Source organism: Ambystoma mexicanum, chromosome 12 (assembly GCF_040938575.1).
Source record: "Ambystoma mexicanum isolate Mex_15411 chromosome 12, UKY_AmexF1_1, whole genome shotgun sequence".
Lineage (NCBI taxonomy): Eukaryota > Metazoa > Chordata > Amphibia > Caudata > Ambystomatidae > Ambystoma > Ambystoma mexicanum.
In genome coordinates this window covers 56838252-56853701 of record NC_090936.1, presented here as the reverse complement: position 1 = coordinate 56853701, position 15450 = coordinate 56838252, and the positions used below count along the sequence as shown (strand labels likewise).

General features: G+C 46.1%; 1 protein-coding gene across 25 annotated transcripts in view; it reads right to left on the bottom strand.

Annotated features, from left to right (window-relative positions):
• NRCAM (neuronal cell adhesion molecule) overlaps positions 1–15450 on the bottom strand; it is a 731897-nt gene that overhangs the window by 17820 nt on the left and 698627 nt on the right. For all 25 annotated transcript variants that reach the window (XM_069627974.1, XM_069627975.1, XM_069627972.1 and 22 more), the window contains one exon: positions 9512–9590. In XM_069627974.1, coding sequence (XP_069484075.1) covers positions 9512–9590 — 79 coding nt within the window. The remainder of the gene's footprint in view (positions 1–9511; positions 9591–15450) is intronic.

Here is a 15450-nt window from a genome sequence, read left to right as displayed (position 1 = left end):
AACTTGGCAAAAGCCCCCTACTATCATCAACAATTATTTGAGCAGAAATGTATTTGAGCATTCTTAATATTAGTTATCTGCAAATGTTGCAAATGTATGCTTTTTAAAAAAAAATACAGCATAACAACGGATCACAAGTAAAAATAGAAAATGTAAAGTCACATTATCATATTAAATAGTTGGTGGTATACATATTACATGAGAAAGATCCTACTGTTCCGGAACAAATTCAGAGAGATAAAATCCATCCTATACTATTAAGTAAGTGAACATAAAATGAGCTGTTGCTTCTTGTGGACTCAACTGGATAATACCATTGGTGGGTATGAATTTCAGTTACTAAAGTGTACAAAAAAATAATAGGTAATAAAATGTAAGCTTTGGGTGCCTCTTTTCGTGTGATTTTCAGGCATGCTAGAAAAATCACAGTGTGGGCATATGCTGTTATATGTTTGTTTTAATGCAAACATGACAGTTGCACTTAAGTCTCTGCATGAAGATGGAATTGGAGTGAGTGCAGTAATGCCATGCACATTAAAAAAAAAACCTGCTCATTGTTTAATAGTATGTGATATTGGGCACTAGTGCAGAAAGTAACATCAGGGATTGATTACCCAGAAGCCTTCTAGGTGCAAAAAAATAAAATGTTATTGACCTTGGCTTTGATTTAGTTCTGAATGCACTCATTTTCTGTTAGACAGATAACTGGTCGTGATAAAATAGCTTCCTTCCTTCTACTGTACACACTGCAATGGGAAATCCAAAACAAATATTTTTAAAGTTCGGCAAACAGGTCAGGTTATTCATTTTAAAGCAGTAACAACAACAGTTTGTTAAGAAGAGTTCTGGAGATGTCGGCTTTTGTGTTGATCTGTGTGGGACCCTAATGCCTTCTTAGGGATGCTTTGTCATAATCATCAACACATACATTTAACAGTTGAGATATAGTCAGAGAGGCCTCTGGGAAATTAACTCTGAATTTACAGAGCAAAATAAAAGCACGATTTTACGCTACAGGCTTTGTGAATACTTACGAACTCTGAACAAGGTTGAAATACTAAGTAAAACATTGTGTACAAAACCCCATGTAACAACATTAAGATACTGGGCCTCATTATAAGTTTGCTGGTCCGGGAACTATGATACCGGTAAGCTTGCCGATACCGTAGTTCCCGGACTGGCAAACTACGAGTTGTGCTCGTGGGTGTCTTTCTGCCCACGAGGTCTGACCGCGAGCACAGCATGTCGGATGCACCAGCACCGTTTATAACAGTACCAGTGCATCCGGCTTCCCCATTCCCATTGAGCCCTGAGGGGCTCAATGGGAATGGGGAAGAATATTTTCAGGCACCCATGAATGGGCAAATACCAGGTCCGGCAATGCCGTAATGACCGGGTTATTGCCCATTCCTGAGAGCCAGAAAAATATAAAATACCGGCGGCACGGCTACAGCCATCCTCCTAATGAGGCCCACTGTTCCGTAATGTAAATATGATAAATCTGTTCTATATAATGTTCTCTACCAAAGATGACGCAAGACGGTAAAAAGGAGTATAAAAGGACTTTCTTTTTAAAGACATATAAATTATAATGCAGATAGTTTCCCTTCTTCTCCCTCCTTGTGGTCAACCTTTCTCTATCACTGTCCTTACATTTTTCGCTGTCAGGGACTTCTGTTCTCCGACTCTCGGAGACACTCAAAAGTGGAATAAGAGAACTACGGATCACAACCCTCAGTGTTTCTGAGCTCTACTAAGCTCAACAAAGCTGCATGCCGTGTTAGTAAGGAATGATGCTACTTCTGCACAGAGACACATGTACAACTTCATAGAAATGCTGAAGTCAAAGTTCCCAGGGTTCATTTTCATCTTGCATCCATGTGCAGCTACCAGCTCCATTGCGCATGGGTTATAGAACCCTAGATCCCAGCATTCAATTCTCTGGGTTCCCTCTAGACTCCTCAACATTGCATGCGCTATGGCTGCAGAGGGTTACAATCACATTCCCCAGCATGCAATGCTCTCGGTTCCTTTTAGACTTCTGTGCCTCTTGGGCTCTGGTTGTGGAGTTCTGCACCCATGATGCCCAGCAGCAATAGGCCTGGCACCTTTCAAACAGTTCAATGCTTCCTGCGTTCTGGTTACAGAGATTCTACAAACAGATTCTGCAATGTTCTTGGTACTTCCGGAGACTTGGCAGTGCTTCCCACAGTATGGTTGTGGAGCATTCCAATCACAACACCCAGAAATTCCATTGCCTCCCTTGAAACTTGTTCTATTGCCATTGAGTGCTAAAACCACAACTTTGTGCTTTGATGGTATTGCCGAGAAGTTTCAGAATCAGAAACAAAACACCCAGCAGACAGTTCGCTGGCTGCTCTCATATTCTTGTCTGTAACTTTGCAGGCCTCTTCGTTGGGGTCATTCCCACCTCTTTGCGTATCCTGCTCCGCTACACATCCCACTTGGTACATCTCAGCATGTCAGTATTTGGTTGATGGTTCCAATTGGACCTTGTCACAGCATTTTCCTCCTCCTTCAATACCTCCTCTGTTTCAGAGGCACTCTGGGAATGGAGTCTGCCTCTTTATACAAGATGTCAGCCATACCCTCAATATTTGGGATATGCTTTGCAAGTTCACACCCACTTGACTGGGGGCCTCCCACCTAGCAGCTCCTCCCCATTTCTCCTCAAAAGCCACTCTTTCATTGGAGAGTTTGAATTCTTTCTCTCAGTGTCTCTATTTGTGGAGGGTCGGGTTTCTGGACTCCCAACCTTGTCACGCAGGAACTCCTGCCTATTCTGGCCTCTTACTTCCCACCCCCGCGGCTCCACGCAGGGGATCGCGTGGTTATGGACATGGACGAAAAACTCACTTCTGCCTATGGTTATTTTATTTTAAAAAATTCTAAGATGGTTTAAAGTGTGCCAACTCACGGGGGTACTCCGTCCAAGCGCCAGATGGACATTACAGGAATGAGTATCATTACAGACAGTGAGAAAACCGGAAGAGAGCATTATAGCCGAAGTTACACCTCTCTGCGTAAGTAAAAGACAGGGAGACATGATGGAGGATAATGGGCCAGCGGAAGAGGTAGTATTTAAAATACGTGTTAGTGAGTTGACAGGGGTATCTTTACATTCAGGGGAAAAGGAAGGGTGGACGGTTCAGACAAACAAGGGCGGCACATTCCTGGTTAACAGTTTTGTAGAAGGACCAATGTGTCCGCTAAGAATCGAACGAGAAGTTGCGATTGTGGGTCCGAAAGTGCTGGTGTGAGCGCATTTCCTCTAGTTTACTGGAGAGCCACAGATTCAGGTTCCTTTTGAGTTTCCTGTAATTGGGATACCAGATTCCTGACACTCACTGACATTGGGATTCGTTGGGGCGTGGAAAGAGTATCCTGTTGCCCTAAAAGTAGAATTGGTAAAACTTGGAAATTTGGGAAACCCTTGGAAATTCTGGTAAGTTTGCTATCCCTTTGAGTAAAGAGACATGTGAGTAACGGGTATGGCTCTCCGCAAATGTGTTTGCGAATCTGTCCTCTGAAATTGCACTCTCTGATCCGTATGCCGTTGAATATGTGTGTGCCCGCCTTGTTGTTATTATTTGTTATTATTATCTGTATTTGTATCTATATCTCTGGATTGGCATTTGCATTCGAAGTGGAATTTGTTCTTGGACTTGAGCTTGTATAGGAATTTGGTACCTATGCTCGTATATACTCGTACAGTTACTTGTATTTGGGTTTGTATCTGTACCTGTTTTTATTGGTTTTATGTTAATGTTTGTAAATGTTCTTTGGACTGAATACAAATAAATAAATAATAAGTAATTGGGTTCTGTTTTTAAGACAAGAGGTTGGCTGTTCCAGTTCTTGGCTCCCTCAGCCGCTAGATATGGGTTCTTGAGGAGACACACACCATGTGTGGTAGTTGCCCCTCATTAGCCCCCAGGTTGTGCATTATAGCCATTCAGAAAGCTTAGAATTGGGGCTGTGTTTGGTGGTTCTGCCTGCAAGGCTTCCTTTTCTCCACGCACCCTTGTTCTTCTATTCACTTTGCGGGTGGGTACTCATGTGTCTAAACTTCCCACGAGTTAGTCCTTCCAGGTGGTTTGATCAAAGGACAAAACCAGCACCTGTGGTATCACCGTGTGCATGGGATTAATGCGGATTCCGCTTAAGACAAATTGAATCACGATTGGGCCGGTTACATGTCTTTATGCCGAAATCTTTTCTAAAGAATGAACATATATCGAATATTCTATAACGAAAAATGTTATAGTGAATGCACTTTTTTAAATAAATGTTCACCTCTCGGAGCGCAAGCCCAACAAGCAGACACAAGAGGTGACTGCTTTTGGATTAAGTGCCCCTTCCAAACTCAGTAACATGAAAATGTTTGTTCAATTGCTCCGAGAGCATTCTATAACGAACCTGGACTAAGCACTGTTGTCACCAAGCAGTCGAGTTATGTACTGTGCATGTCTCTAGCGTATAGGCTTTGCTGCCACTTGAAGCATGTGACTTCCATGCTCCATTTAGGCCAAGTCCTAGGATGTATCCATCCCTAGAGCCAATGGGGTGCATCCCACTGATGAAGACCCTCCACCGATATTATTGCCTTGTTCAAGAACCGGTCTTGGATCTGTCGATAGGTTGCCTCTTCCCATTACGATACCATCAGACCAGCAATCCCATTTACAAACTCCATATATAAACTAAACTTCATAATCGAGAAGCGAACACACCCTTCACATAGACTCATTGGCCCTTGTGGTCGATCGCATGGAAGTCAGGAGGGAGGACAACGATGACCGTCTAAATTTGTCGCTATTGCGCCAATGTCATTCCAATGTCCTCAGAAGCAAATATCTCGAGCAGCAGCTCCTTATAACTTAAGTGCCGCTGACGCAGATGCCCTACACCTGCCCTTACCGGGGTGGACGGCATTATCCTGGGGGTCGATGGGCGCTTTAAAAACAGTTGCTCCCAAACCACAGTTGGCCGCTACTTAAATAGTTTGCACTCACATAACAGTTTCTATATTATAGACCTAACCTACTCTGTCAACACAAGGAGAACAAATGTCAGAAAATGTTTGTCATTGTCATAAATACATAGGTGTTTTGACAATACAGTAAATCATGGTGATAGGCAGCTGTTGCAATTACCCAACTGAGTGGTCATCGTTTTGTCAACTACAAAGGGATGAAAATCTGAATGAACATATAGATATTTAAACACATTCAGACACCCAATATCTTTGTTGCAGGCGGTGGGATCTACTAGGTACGCTATAATAGTTCAGTCGTTTTCTACGGTAATCGTAACGAAAGAGCGCACCTGCTGATTAAACAGGGACGCCACGTCTGAAAATTGAGTGACACTAAGCACAGAAGACCATTTGTGCCTGTGTCTGCTCCAAAACATATGTGTATGGGCGCAATATATATAAATAAAATATAGCATATCATCTTCCTTTCCCCCACATATTACTGGAAAGACCCGGACAAACATTCAAGGTTCTTGACACAATGCCAATCGACTTCAGGATTATCGTGCATGCACTGACCTAAAGGGACGCATCCGTAGAGCAGTAGGGCCCAGAATCCATTGGGATATCTGCCAAGGACATGTCTGACCAGTATCCACCTGGTTGCCCTCATCCATCCCAATGCAAGCCCTACCACAGCAATCCATTTCAGTGACAACCTATGTCCATGTATGGTCATGTCACTAAACATGCACAGATTTGGTTAAATGTAAATCTCGCCGACATCTGGGCAATAAAATTAAAGTTAAAAAAAAGTAGTATCTTACAATTAAAAATAGAATGTAGATATGTAAATAATAAAGAGTAGTGGACTGTAGGTATAAGCAAAAGGAAAACAGGAAGGAATTACAAAAAGAAAGAGAACAGAAGACAAGGGGGGCTGTAGGAAAAGAGTGTGGCTAGTGGGCAGTCGCTCTCCCACCCCATTTTGTCATAAAGAAGGAGGAATAGAACCCCTAAAAAGAAAAGAAAAACAATCTCCAAAATTCAGTGAGATGGCAACGCTAAAGTTTTGGTGCTTCAGCGATACCATAAAGCTGCGGACCGCAACCTTTGGCTCTCCAGATGTTTTGGACAACACGTCCCATCAGCCCTACACCGCATAGTCAATGGTGAGAGATCATGGGAGTTGTAGTCCTAAACATCTGGAGAGCCCCATTCATGCCACACTGGGTTTGCATGCAGGGCAAGATTACACCCAGGTCTATTGTTGAGAAGCCAGGAAATGAACATATTTCCATTTTGTTCCTATCATCTAGGGATGCTGCTGCTTTACAAAGTCCCAAAGGCAACTGGCACTAGAAAACGTACCCCCATAGCAATACTTATTCCATGATTAGGGTAATCCGTCAGGCTCCCTCCTACCAGCTTCCGTACAGTAGAAACAGACATACGCCCATATCAATACTTATTCCATGATTAGGGTAATCCGTCAGGCTCCCTCCTACCAGCTTCCATACAGTAGAAACTGACGTACCCCCATACCAATACTTATTCCATGATTAGGGTAATCCGTCAGGCTCCCTCCTACCAGCTTCCGTACAGTAGAAACTGACGTACCCTCATAGCAATACTTATTCCATGATTAGGGTAATCCGTCAGGCTCCCTCCTACCAGCTTCCGTACAGTCGAAAGTGTACTTCAACAACCATTGAAATGGATACATTGTACTAAAAATGCCTCATGAACTGGTTGAACTGTATTGCAGAAGAAATTACATCTACAGTTCCTTACATGTAAGACTTTACCTATGAACACTACCCCAAACACATGTTCTGTCTTGTTGGAGCAACTCCAGTTTACAACTGCAGTGAAACAGCACTCCAAGATATGGTAAAACCATTTCACGTTTTGTTACCTGGTGTGGCGAGTCGGACGAAGGAGGCGGACACTCGGAAGACATGATTCAAATTATTTGATGAAACGTATAAGTAGAAGGCCTAACTTTCCCTATTACTAGTGGGAATACCGTACCTCTCTAAAGAAACGAAAGGTGCTCGTCAATAGTCAGGACGTCAAAGTAAAAATGGCTTCCGTCCAAATAAACCCTATCTGACCATACCACTATATTTAACTAACTTAAATAGACCAAGGGAATGTCTTGTCTCTGCCAGTTATCTTCAGTTCCTTTGACAGTTTCTGTATTTGTAGATGTTTTCTGTGATACAGATATTTCTCGATACAGTCTCCTAGGGTAGTCTTTGAGATCAATTCTTGTAGCGCTTCAAAAGTACTCTTATGCTTCGTAGTTTATGTGGTCCTACGTTTTAGAATATCTTCCCCTCAGACATTTCCTCACACTGTGATTATCACTTATATGTTCTTCCCAATGTTTCTTTCCACTATTTCCTCAGGTGGCCTTATCATGGCCCTTCCTAAGCACCCATTTGATAACTTCTCTGTCTTACAGTGTCACTTTGGTTAGCCTGCTCATTCAGGCATTTTATATCCAGTTTCCCATTATATGATTCTGCGTTATACCTGGCTTGTGTTAGAGCAGTCGTGAACTTGAAAGGAAGGAGGTTTCTTCCCTTCCTCCCAGTTTTTGTTAGTTCCGCTGCAGGGTTGCTTAACCCCCCTCTTATTTGGTTTCCTGCTTGATATCTCGTTCTGTGGACGCGGACGAGTTTCTCGCTTCATATAATAACCCTCCTCCTTGGTCGGGTTATTCGTTATTCTTTCACAACTAGAATTACACAATTTTAGTTCAATTTTCTTGTCCTCAGGACTGTGATGAATTTCTTCCGATTTATGATGGTGTCCCTGCGTCCTCTGGTTCTCCCGGTTCCCACAGTACCACTCTTTGTGCTGAGGACGGTGGTGGGGTTTGGCTATTGCTTGCGACTGCTTTCTCGCTCTTCTTGGGTACCCATTCTCTGGTCCGTGTCGGTTTTCTGCTCTGCACAGTTGCTGCAATTGGAAGCTGCACACGCTTCCTGCACCGGTGATCTCTGCATCGCTCTTTGGACGTCCAGCCCACCACATTACTCTTGTGGTCACGCCATCACTGGGTAGTTCCTTCCTCCTTCTTTCCTCACAATGCTCTCCTCACATCTGCATACGCCGGGCCTTCGGCATCTCGTACTGGTGTTCTCTGTCTTATTGGAAGTTGCGGGCTCCGCGGCTTGCTTTTGCTCCACAAGGCATAATGATGTCAGGGGACTTCCCCTGCGCCCAAGGCTCTCTTCTTCCTCTCCTACTTGCCACAGTTAAATATGCATCTCTTGTTAAAGAGACATCTTCCCTTTCTTGCATAGTTGCATTTCTTTATGCATTGCCTTCAGCCAAAGACTAAGATGCCACGTTACTTACTTTCACAGGCAGTCCCATCTAGGCGGCTGCGGTAGTCGGCCAAGGACGTTTCCCATAGGAACACGAGTCCTTGTCCTCAAAGCGGGAGTCTCTCCCAGTGAGGTCCCACTTGCCTTAACCCCCGGGAAGGGTTTTGCAGAGCGGGCTCACCTCCCTAACCTCACAGGAGCAGGGGGGTGGGTGTCCCCCTTGGGGAAAAGGTACAATTCCCTGTGATTTGCCACACTGGGTAAGAGCCCCTCTTAAGGAGAATGAACAAGACCAACTAACCTATTGAATGGGATTGTGCCCACTCAGGAGGGTGTACAATCATGTTTTACCTCACGGTGGCATCCCACAGGAGACATTACCATTTGCATAAGTCTGTTATCACCTACAAGGAGAGTCCAGGCATATATATATATATATATGAAGATTTGCTTGTTTGCCCAATGAATAAACAAGGCAGTTTCTTGGGCTATTAAAAGAATTGGCAGGTACACACACTTGTGATTTGTTGCTTTTTAAATGAAGGACTATGCAATTTGGATATACTGTTAAAAAGTTTTAAAAGTTAAAAAGTGGATCCAACAAATACAAAAATAGGGATAAACTATGGAAAATGGCCCATCAACAGTAAAAGGGCAAATAATGGATCTTATTTGCTGCCTAAAGAATGTCGGCCTTGCAGTCTTTGAAGGCTCCCATGAAAAGACAACTACAGTCCCTGCTCACTCATACACCTCTCCGATTCCAGGCACATTTCAGCCCCAATCCACTCATAGCAATGACCCGCAGGGCCACCACCAAACGAATGGAGTGGCATGGCTTAGACCATCCTGTGATGACTTGTTTAGTTCTGCCTGCGAACGTGAGCCCCGCAAATAATGTTAAATTACAAAGATGGGGGCTATCTGAATATCTGCTTGGACTTGGGTATGATCGAATTGTCTGCTTGATTTCCTGTAATGTTTGTTGTGATTGGTTGGAGAATTTATTACCTGAAAGCCTATTGGATCCACTTCATTAAGACTGGTTTTCTTTTTCACAGACCATTTGTATCTATTGTGCTACTGTCAGACACACAACGGTTCTGTAAATGTATGTGATAAACATGGAAATGGAGGAGAATTGAGAAGAAGGCCAGTGGGATTGTCTCACCTGTATTCTCCAAACGTTCCATCATCTTCCTTCATTGGCTGGATTTCTGGGTCCGCGTGTGCATCCTCCTTTTCTTTCACTAGACAGAAAATAAAACTTTGTTAGATAAATGTTGTCTCTTCCAAACAAACATATCTAACTATTCATACATCACCCTTACTTCCTGGATGATCACATTTCTGTTGCATATGATAAAAAGCGTTCAATACGCCAACAGACTCTACACTTAAGATCTTGTATTAGATAAAGATATGCTGGTCTAGACTGGACAAAACAAAGCATTCTGAGCAAGGGAATAAGAAATTATTTCCAAGCAATCTCACACCACTTACAAAAAGCCCCACAAAAAGTTCATGTTCGTTTCCAGAGAAACATTATCACAACTACAAAGCAAATCACTGTTTGAACTCCACAAATTAATGAATTAATCTTTTATTACGCGCTTAACACCGGAGACCAGTCTCTAAGCGCGTGCCCGGGATTCTAACCTGTTTTGCTTTGAGTTGTCTTGCTTCCAAGACAAACTTGTTTCCCCTGAGCTATGCTTCTGGCCCGAAGTCTGAATAACAGCTCAGGCCAACTAACTAAAGCATAGGTGTCCTGTCCTACAGGAGGAGTTTGTCACTTACCAGTGCTTCCTCCATTTATTCCCCCAAGATGGCGGTGTGCAACTGCTGCAGCCTTCCAGTCTTGCAACATCCTGCAGTTCCCCAGGGCTCCGGCCACTCTGCAAGGACCGGCATTTCAGGTATCTCGAGTAACGCTAGGGTGCGTTGCTACTCTTACAGAACAGTGCTCCGTAAGTTCGTTCCTAGATTTCTAGACTATCTTCTTTACTTACTTTCACCTTTAACCCTGTTTCCTAAATTCTATGCCCTTCTTGTTCCATCTGATAGGATCAGCTAACAGCCCACACCCTGATCAGTGGCTTTCTCCCAGCAGTGCCTTCGCCCATAGATGCAAGGGAAACTAAGCTCGCCCTGCTATGTGTGTTCATTTCCCATAGGCTGAGTAGTGTGGGCTTCCCCCGGCTCCTGTTCCCTACCTCCTATTTTGGAATGAGTACAGACAGTTTGTTGTGGACAAAATATTGGCCGTAGGCATTTATTTCTTATCTACAGAAATTACAGAAAACCAAACTTATATAAACAGGTGTGCTTTTGGGCACACCGTGTCCAGGGTTGCAGATGCCATGCTTAGTTCTGGCAAACCTGTGGTTCCCTCTGGCATTGGCTCCTGGACACGTGCCGCCTGCTGCCTACGACTTCCTCTACCGTGTACTGAACTTGGTACTCGGCGTTCCGGTGATTCCTTGTTTCCTTTCCTTTTCCTCAAAACGGGGTGGGTTGGGTGGGAAAACGATTCCTTCAGTCCTTCCAGTGGTCAGGGAGCTGTACCTGAGCGGGGTGTGCTTCCTGTTGGACTGTGTTTCTCCTTAGCCAAGAAGCTCCTCTTATACTTCTTTTTACTTTGTTATTCTAGTGGGGGGCCGGCCCTCCCCTGGCCCCCACCAGGTTGCTTTGGCCCCTTTCCTGTGTTGTGGCCATGTTACCATGATGACTAATTGTGGGGGCGCCCCTAGCTGCCCTCCCCCTGTGCTTTGAACCTTCCCCAGCCCCCACCCTGCGCCTAACCCCCATGCCTTCCATCGTGCCCTCCTTCGTCAGGCCCGGGGCCTGGGGCATAAGCTGAGTAGTGTGGGCTTCCCCCGGCTCCTGTTCCCTACCTCCTATTTTGGAATGAGTACAGACAGTTTGTTGTGGACAAAATATTGGCCGTAGGAATTTATTTCTTATCTACAGAAATTACAGAAAACCAAACTTATATAAACAGGTGTGCTTTTGGGCACACTGTGTCCAGGGTTGCGGATGCCATGCTTACTTCTGGCAAGCCTGTGGGTCCCTCTGGCATCGGCTCCTGGACACGTGCCGCCACACCTGAGTGGGTGCTGCCCCAGCCGCTCAGGTTCCCCCCAAAAGTACCCCTATTTACATCCCCGTTCCTCCCGTGCCGTCAATGTGCTGTCTGTAAACACCCCTATCCCTCTACTATCTGCCTTTTTCCCTTCCCCCCTTGCCTCTCCATACGTTGCCTTTCAAATGCCCCCTCCAAGCATTCCCACATTTCTGTTGTGGTAACCTTCCCCACCTCATGTTCTCCTGCTTTACCCAGCACATTCTGCAAGTGTTTTCCTTATTGCTTACCCGTCTTGTAAGCCAGGCGTTCCGGGTGAGGTTTTTTATGCCCCATTCAGGTTTCCGTGCTCTTTCCTGGCCTTTCCAGTCAGCCTCATGGCCAACCTTTTCTCCTCCAGTGCCATTAGTGGAACCCATGCCTCTCCTGGTGTGGGCATCTTTTCCTCTCTGGCATCTGACCATACTTGTCAGAATTTTCACTATCCTTCCTCCCTTCCTCCTCACCTTTATCGTCCAGAGCGTCTTCTTGTGGTGCAGTCTTTCTTCTTCGGCGTGTTTCCTTAGACTTCTTGATCTTCTTTTTATCGTGTAAGTAAGGTCGGTCTCCGCTGGAAGCCACGCAGTCGTGAGGTAAACCCCTGAACGCGAGGCCCCCCGCGAGACCATACTCAAACAGGGAAAAAGGCTCCTGGCTGAAAAAACCCTGTACTGGATCCTTCTAGATGTCACACAAAGAAATGCTGAGTGTATTCGTACGAGGTACGTGGTCCAAATAGAGGAGGATGACTGAGAGAATTTGGAACAGCTCCTCTACAAACAGACTGGAGCTAAACAGGTAAGGAAGAAGGATACGGCTCGAGGAGTCGAAGAAAAGTCAAGGAAAAGGAGAGCGGAGGAGCCAGAGCAGAGGTGGATACCCGATGCGAAGGGTACACAGACAAAGAAGGAAAGAAAACGGGAAGACAGGTAAGTAAGGACTAATAACAAGAAACGACGCGCTGGAGGAGCGCGAGGACAGAGCAAAGTAGGAGCGGCGATCGAAGGACGGTCGCGGAAGAGAAAGGCAGAAGAGAAAACAATGGAGCGTTAGCTCTGAGAGTGAAATACCCTAGCGTTGGCAGGACAGCGAAAAGTAACCGAAGGTGCAACGCTTCAGACTGTCAGTAACAGACTCCAGCATAAGGAGCGGGTGGCCATCTTGGAAAAACACTAGACCGCTCACCGCAGAATGTTGGAAAGAAACATGATGGCACTTTCAATGGAGTCTCCAGGAATGCCATAACTTCCATCGGGGAAGCATGACAATACTGCCACCTCCTCGTTGTTCAGTTCATCCTCCCAAGCACATAATGCCACCCCTATCGGAATGGTTCCAGTAGTGTAATATTCTTTGTCCATGCTATCTCTTGCCAGCACGTGGCCATTCTCTGCGTACCACTCTGCGCCTAACCTTGCCCCAAAGCCACATGCTCCTGCTGCGTCTGTGAACAAAACTCTCCTTCCCTCCTGGTTGATAGGCGAGCGCCAGATAACTGATCCCTTGAAAGCCTTCAAGAATTCCACCCTAAATGTCCACGTCCTTCTTGATTCCCCCCCTATTTCAGCTTCCCCGGTGAGACCCTCTTCTCACCCCATCCTCTAGGTACGCTTCCCCTCACTGTTTCTACTGCCTGCTGTTGCTGCCCTTGTGCATTTGCCGCTGCTGTGATCCCCGCTACATTTTTCACACTTGTGGTTGAATTTGCAATTTTTTCCCCAGCTGCATTGTACCCCGCTTTCGAATTTAATTTCCAGCACTGGGCGGGAGGGGTCTGTGGTGTCCAGGTATCTCCCCCGCCATCCCCTGGGCCATTGTAGGCGTGCTACTCTGCCACCCTCTTTGTGCATCTTTTTGTCTATCCGACAATTCTGTTCCCCTGTCCTCCTATAGTTGTTTTCGTATCCCCTGTTGTTGTACCGGTCTTCGCTTCTATCATTATTCTGCCAGTATGATTTTCCATCCTGCCCTCCTGCCCTCTGTTCCCATTTTTCTTTTAACACATTAAATATGTACAAGTTATAATCCTCCTCATCCCATTCTATATCGGGGTAACAATCCATTTCTTTCCTAAACTCATGATCATACTCCTTCCATGCATCCCCCCATAATACTTAGTACACTTTGAAAACCCTCTGTTCATATGCTGCCAGTGCCAATCCATTTTCTGAATATTTTTGTAATATAATGGTTGACAGTATGTGGAATGCTGATACCCAATCCCCAAAACTCCACTCAACTGTCACCCTTTTTAATATACCCTTCTCGTCCTCTTTCATATCCTCCACTGATACAATCATCCCTCTCTTTTGGCACTCCAGCAACGAAAAAATGTCTATAAATTCCTTTCTCCAAATGTTTTTCCTTCACTTTATCATTAATGTATCAAGCCAATGTTTTCATGGACCTCCCTTGCGCATCCTTCCTCATTGTGGGCCTGCCATATTTTGTCATAACTGGCCCTCCTTCCTTGGCTGCTGTGGCTGTGGTCCCCACCCTGGATGCTTCTACCCCCTGGGGTGTGCTTCCTGCTCCCACCTGCCCCTGTGGCGCTCCCCCTGTAGCCCCCCGTGGCGTGGGTGTTGGCCCTGCTGGCGCCATTGGGACGTTTGGTGACACCCCCTGTGGACTGGGTATCGGTGGCCCCCCCGTGGGCTGGACACGGGGTCCCCCGGGTGACCTTGTGGTAATGGCCCTGAAACCCTGCTCCTTTACCTGCTCCGTCCAGGCCCAATCCCCTTTCTTTTTCCTCACTCACCACCCCCTTCCATTTTACCCATGCTTTCAAGTGGTCTCTCTCCTCATCCTCGCTGCTCTCCGTGTCAGTGGTGGAGTCCCCCCCATTCCTCCCTGTGCATTTTTTGCTTTTTCCCCCTCTTGCCTTTGTCACTGGTTCTGGGCGACTTACCCGTACCAGTGATGCAGGTGCCTTTCAATTTTGCTGCCACTTTTTACAGTACCTTTGTTATTTTCTTTTCTTTTCTTCTTCTTTGGGACCTCTGTCTGATCTGCTGTTTTCCTGGGCTCTTCTCTCCCCCTCTTCTGCCCTTGCTGTAGTGCCTCCTCCCTTGTCTCCGATTCGCTGCCACTGGTTTCCTCAATTAGCCAAGGCGACATTTCCTTTGCCCGCTCTTCCTTCTGCATGATGTCAAAAACCCAGTGGGCCCCAAATTCCTTTTCCGCTTTCCTGGCCCATTCACTGAATTCCTTGGCCCTTTTTGCTCTCTCATCTGCCATGTTCGCTCCTTTTGTGGCCCCAGCGTCTCTTTTCTATACTTCTAGCCTCTTTGAAGTAGTGCCGCTTGTCGTGTTCCCCACGTATTGCTGCCTTTGATTTTAAAAGGTATTGCTCTCTTTCTGAATACATTTTGCCACTTCTTCCGTGTGCTGTCTCTTTAAAGGCCTTTTGCCACTTCCTCCGTGTGCTGTCTCTTTAACTCTGCTGTTCCCAGTGCCACCGCGCGAGTTTCTTTCGGGCCCTCCCGTGCGCTTGTGCACCAGCGTTGACCTCGGCTCCTAGCAACCTCTCGGGCTGGCCCCTTCTTACGTGTTTTGGAGTTCCGCCACAGCCTGGTCGGATCAGAGTTTCCTCACTGCTGCCGGTTCCCTCTGATCTCGTCTACCTTGATACCCCTCCGTTCGCTTCTTCTCTGTAGGCCGCTCGTCACCGTGTGGAAACCTCCTGGCTGCCTGTAGCTCTGGTGATCTTCTACTCCTCTCTGTGCTCCTGGACGTGGCATGGCTTCCCTGCGGGCCCTCGTTCAGTGCTCTGCTGATGCCGCCTCCCCCAGTCCACGGCAAATGAGGTGGGTGTTCGCGTCGATCCCTTCTGCTCCCACAGCTAACGCAAGTTTGGCTGTCAGATCTCGCCAACCACTTCTCCCCGCTTTCCCAGCTAACGCAAGTTTGGCTGAAAAAGAACAGGTTAAAACTATTCCTTCAGTCCTTCCAGTGGTCAGGGAGCTGTACCAGAGCGGGGTGTGCTT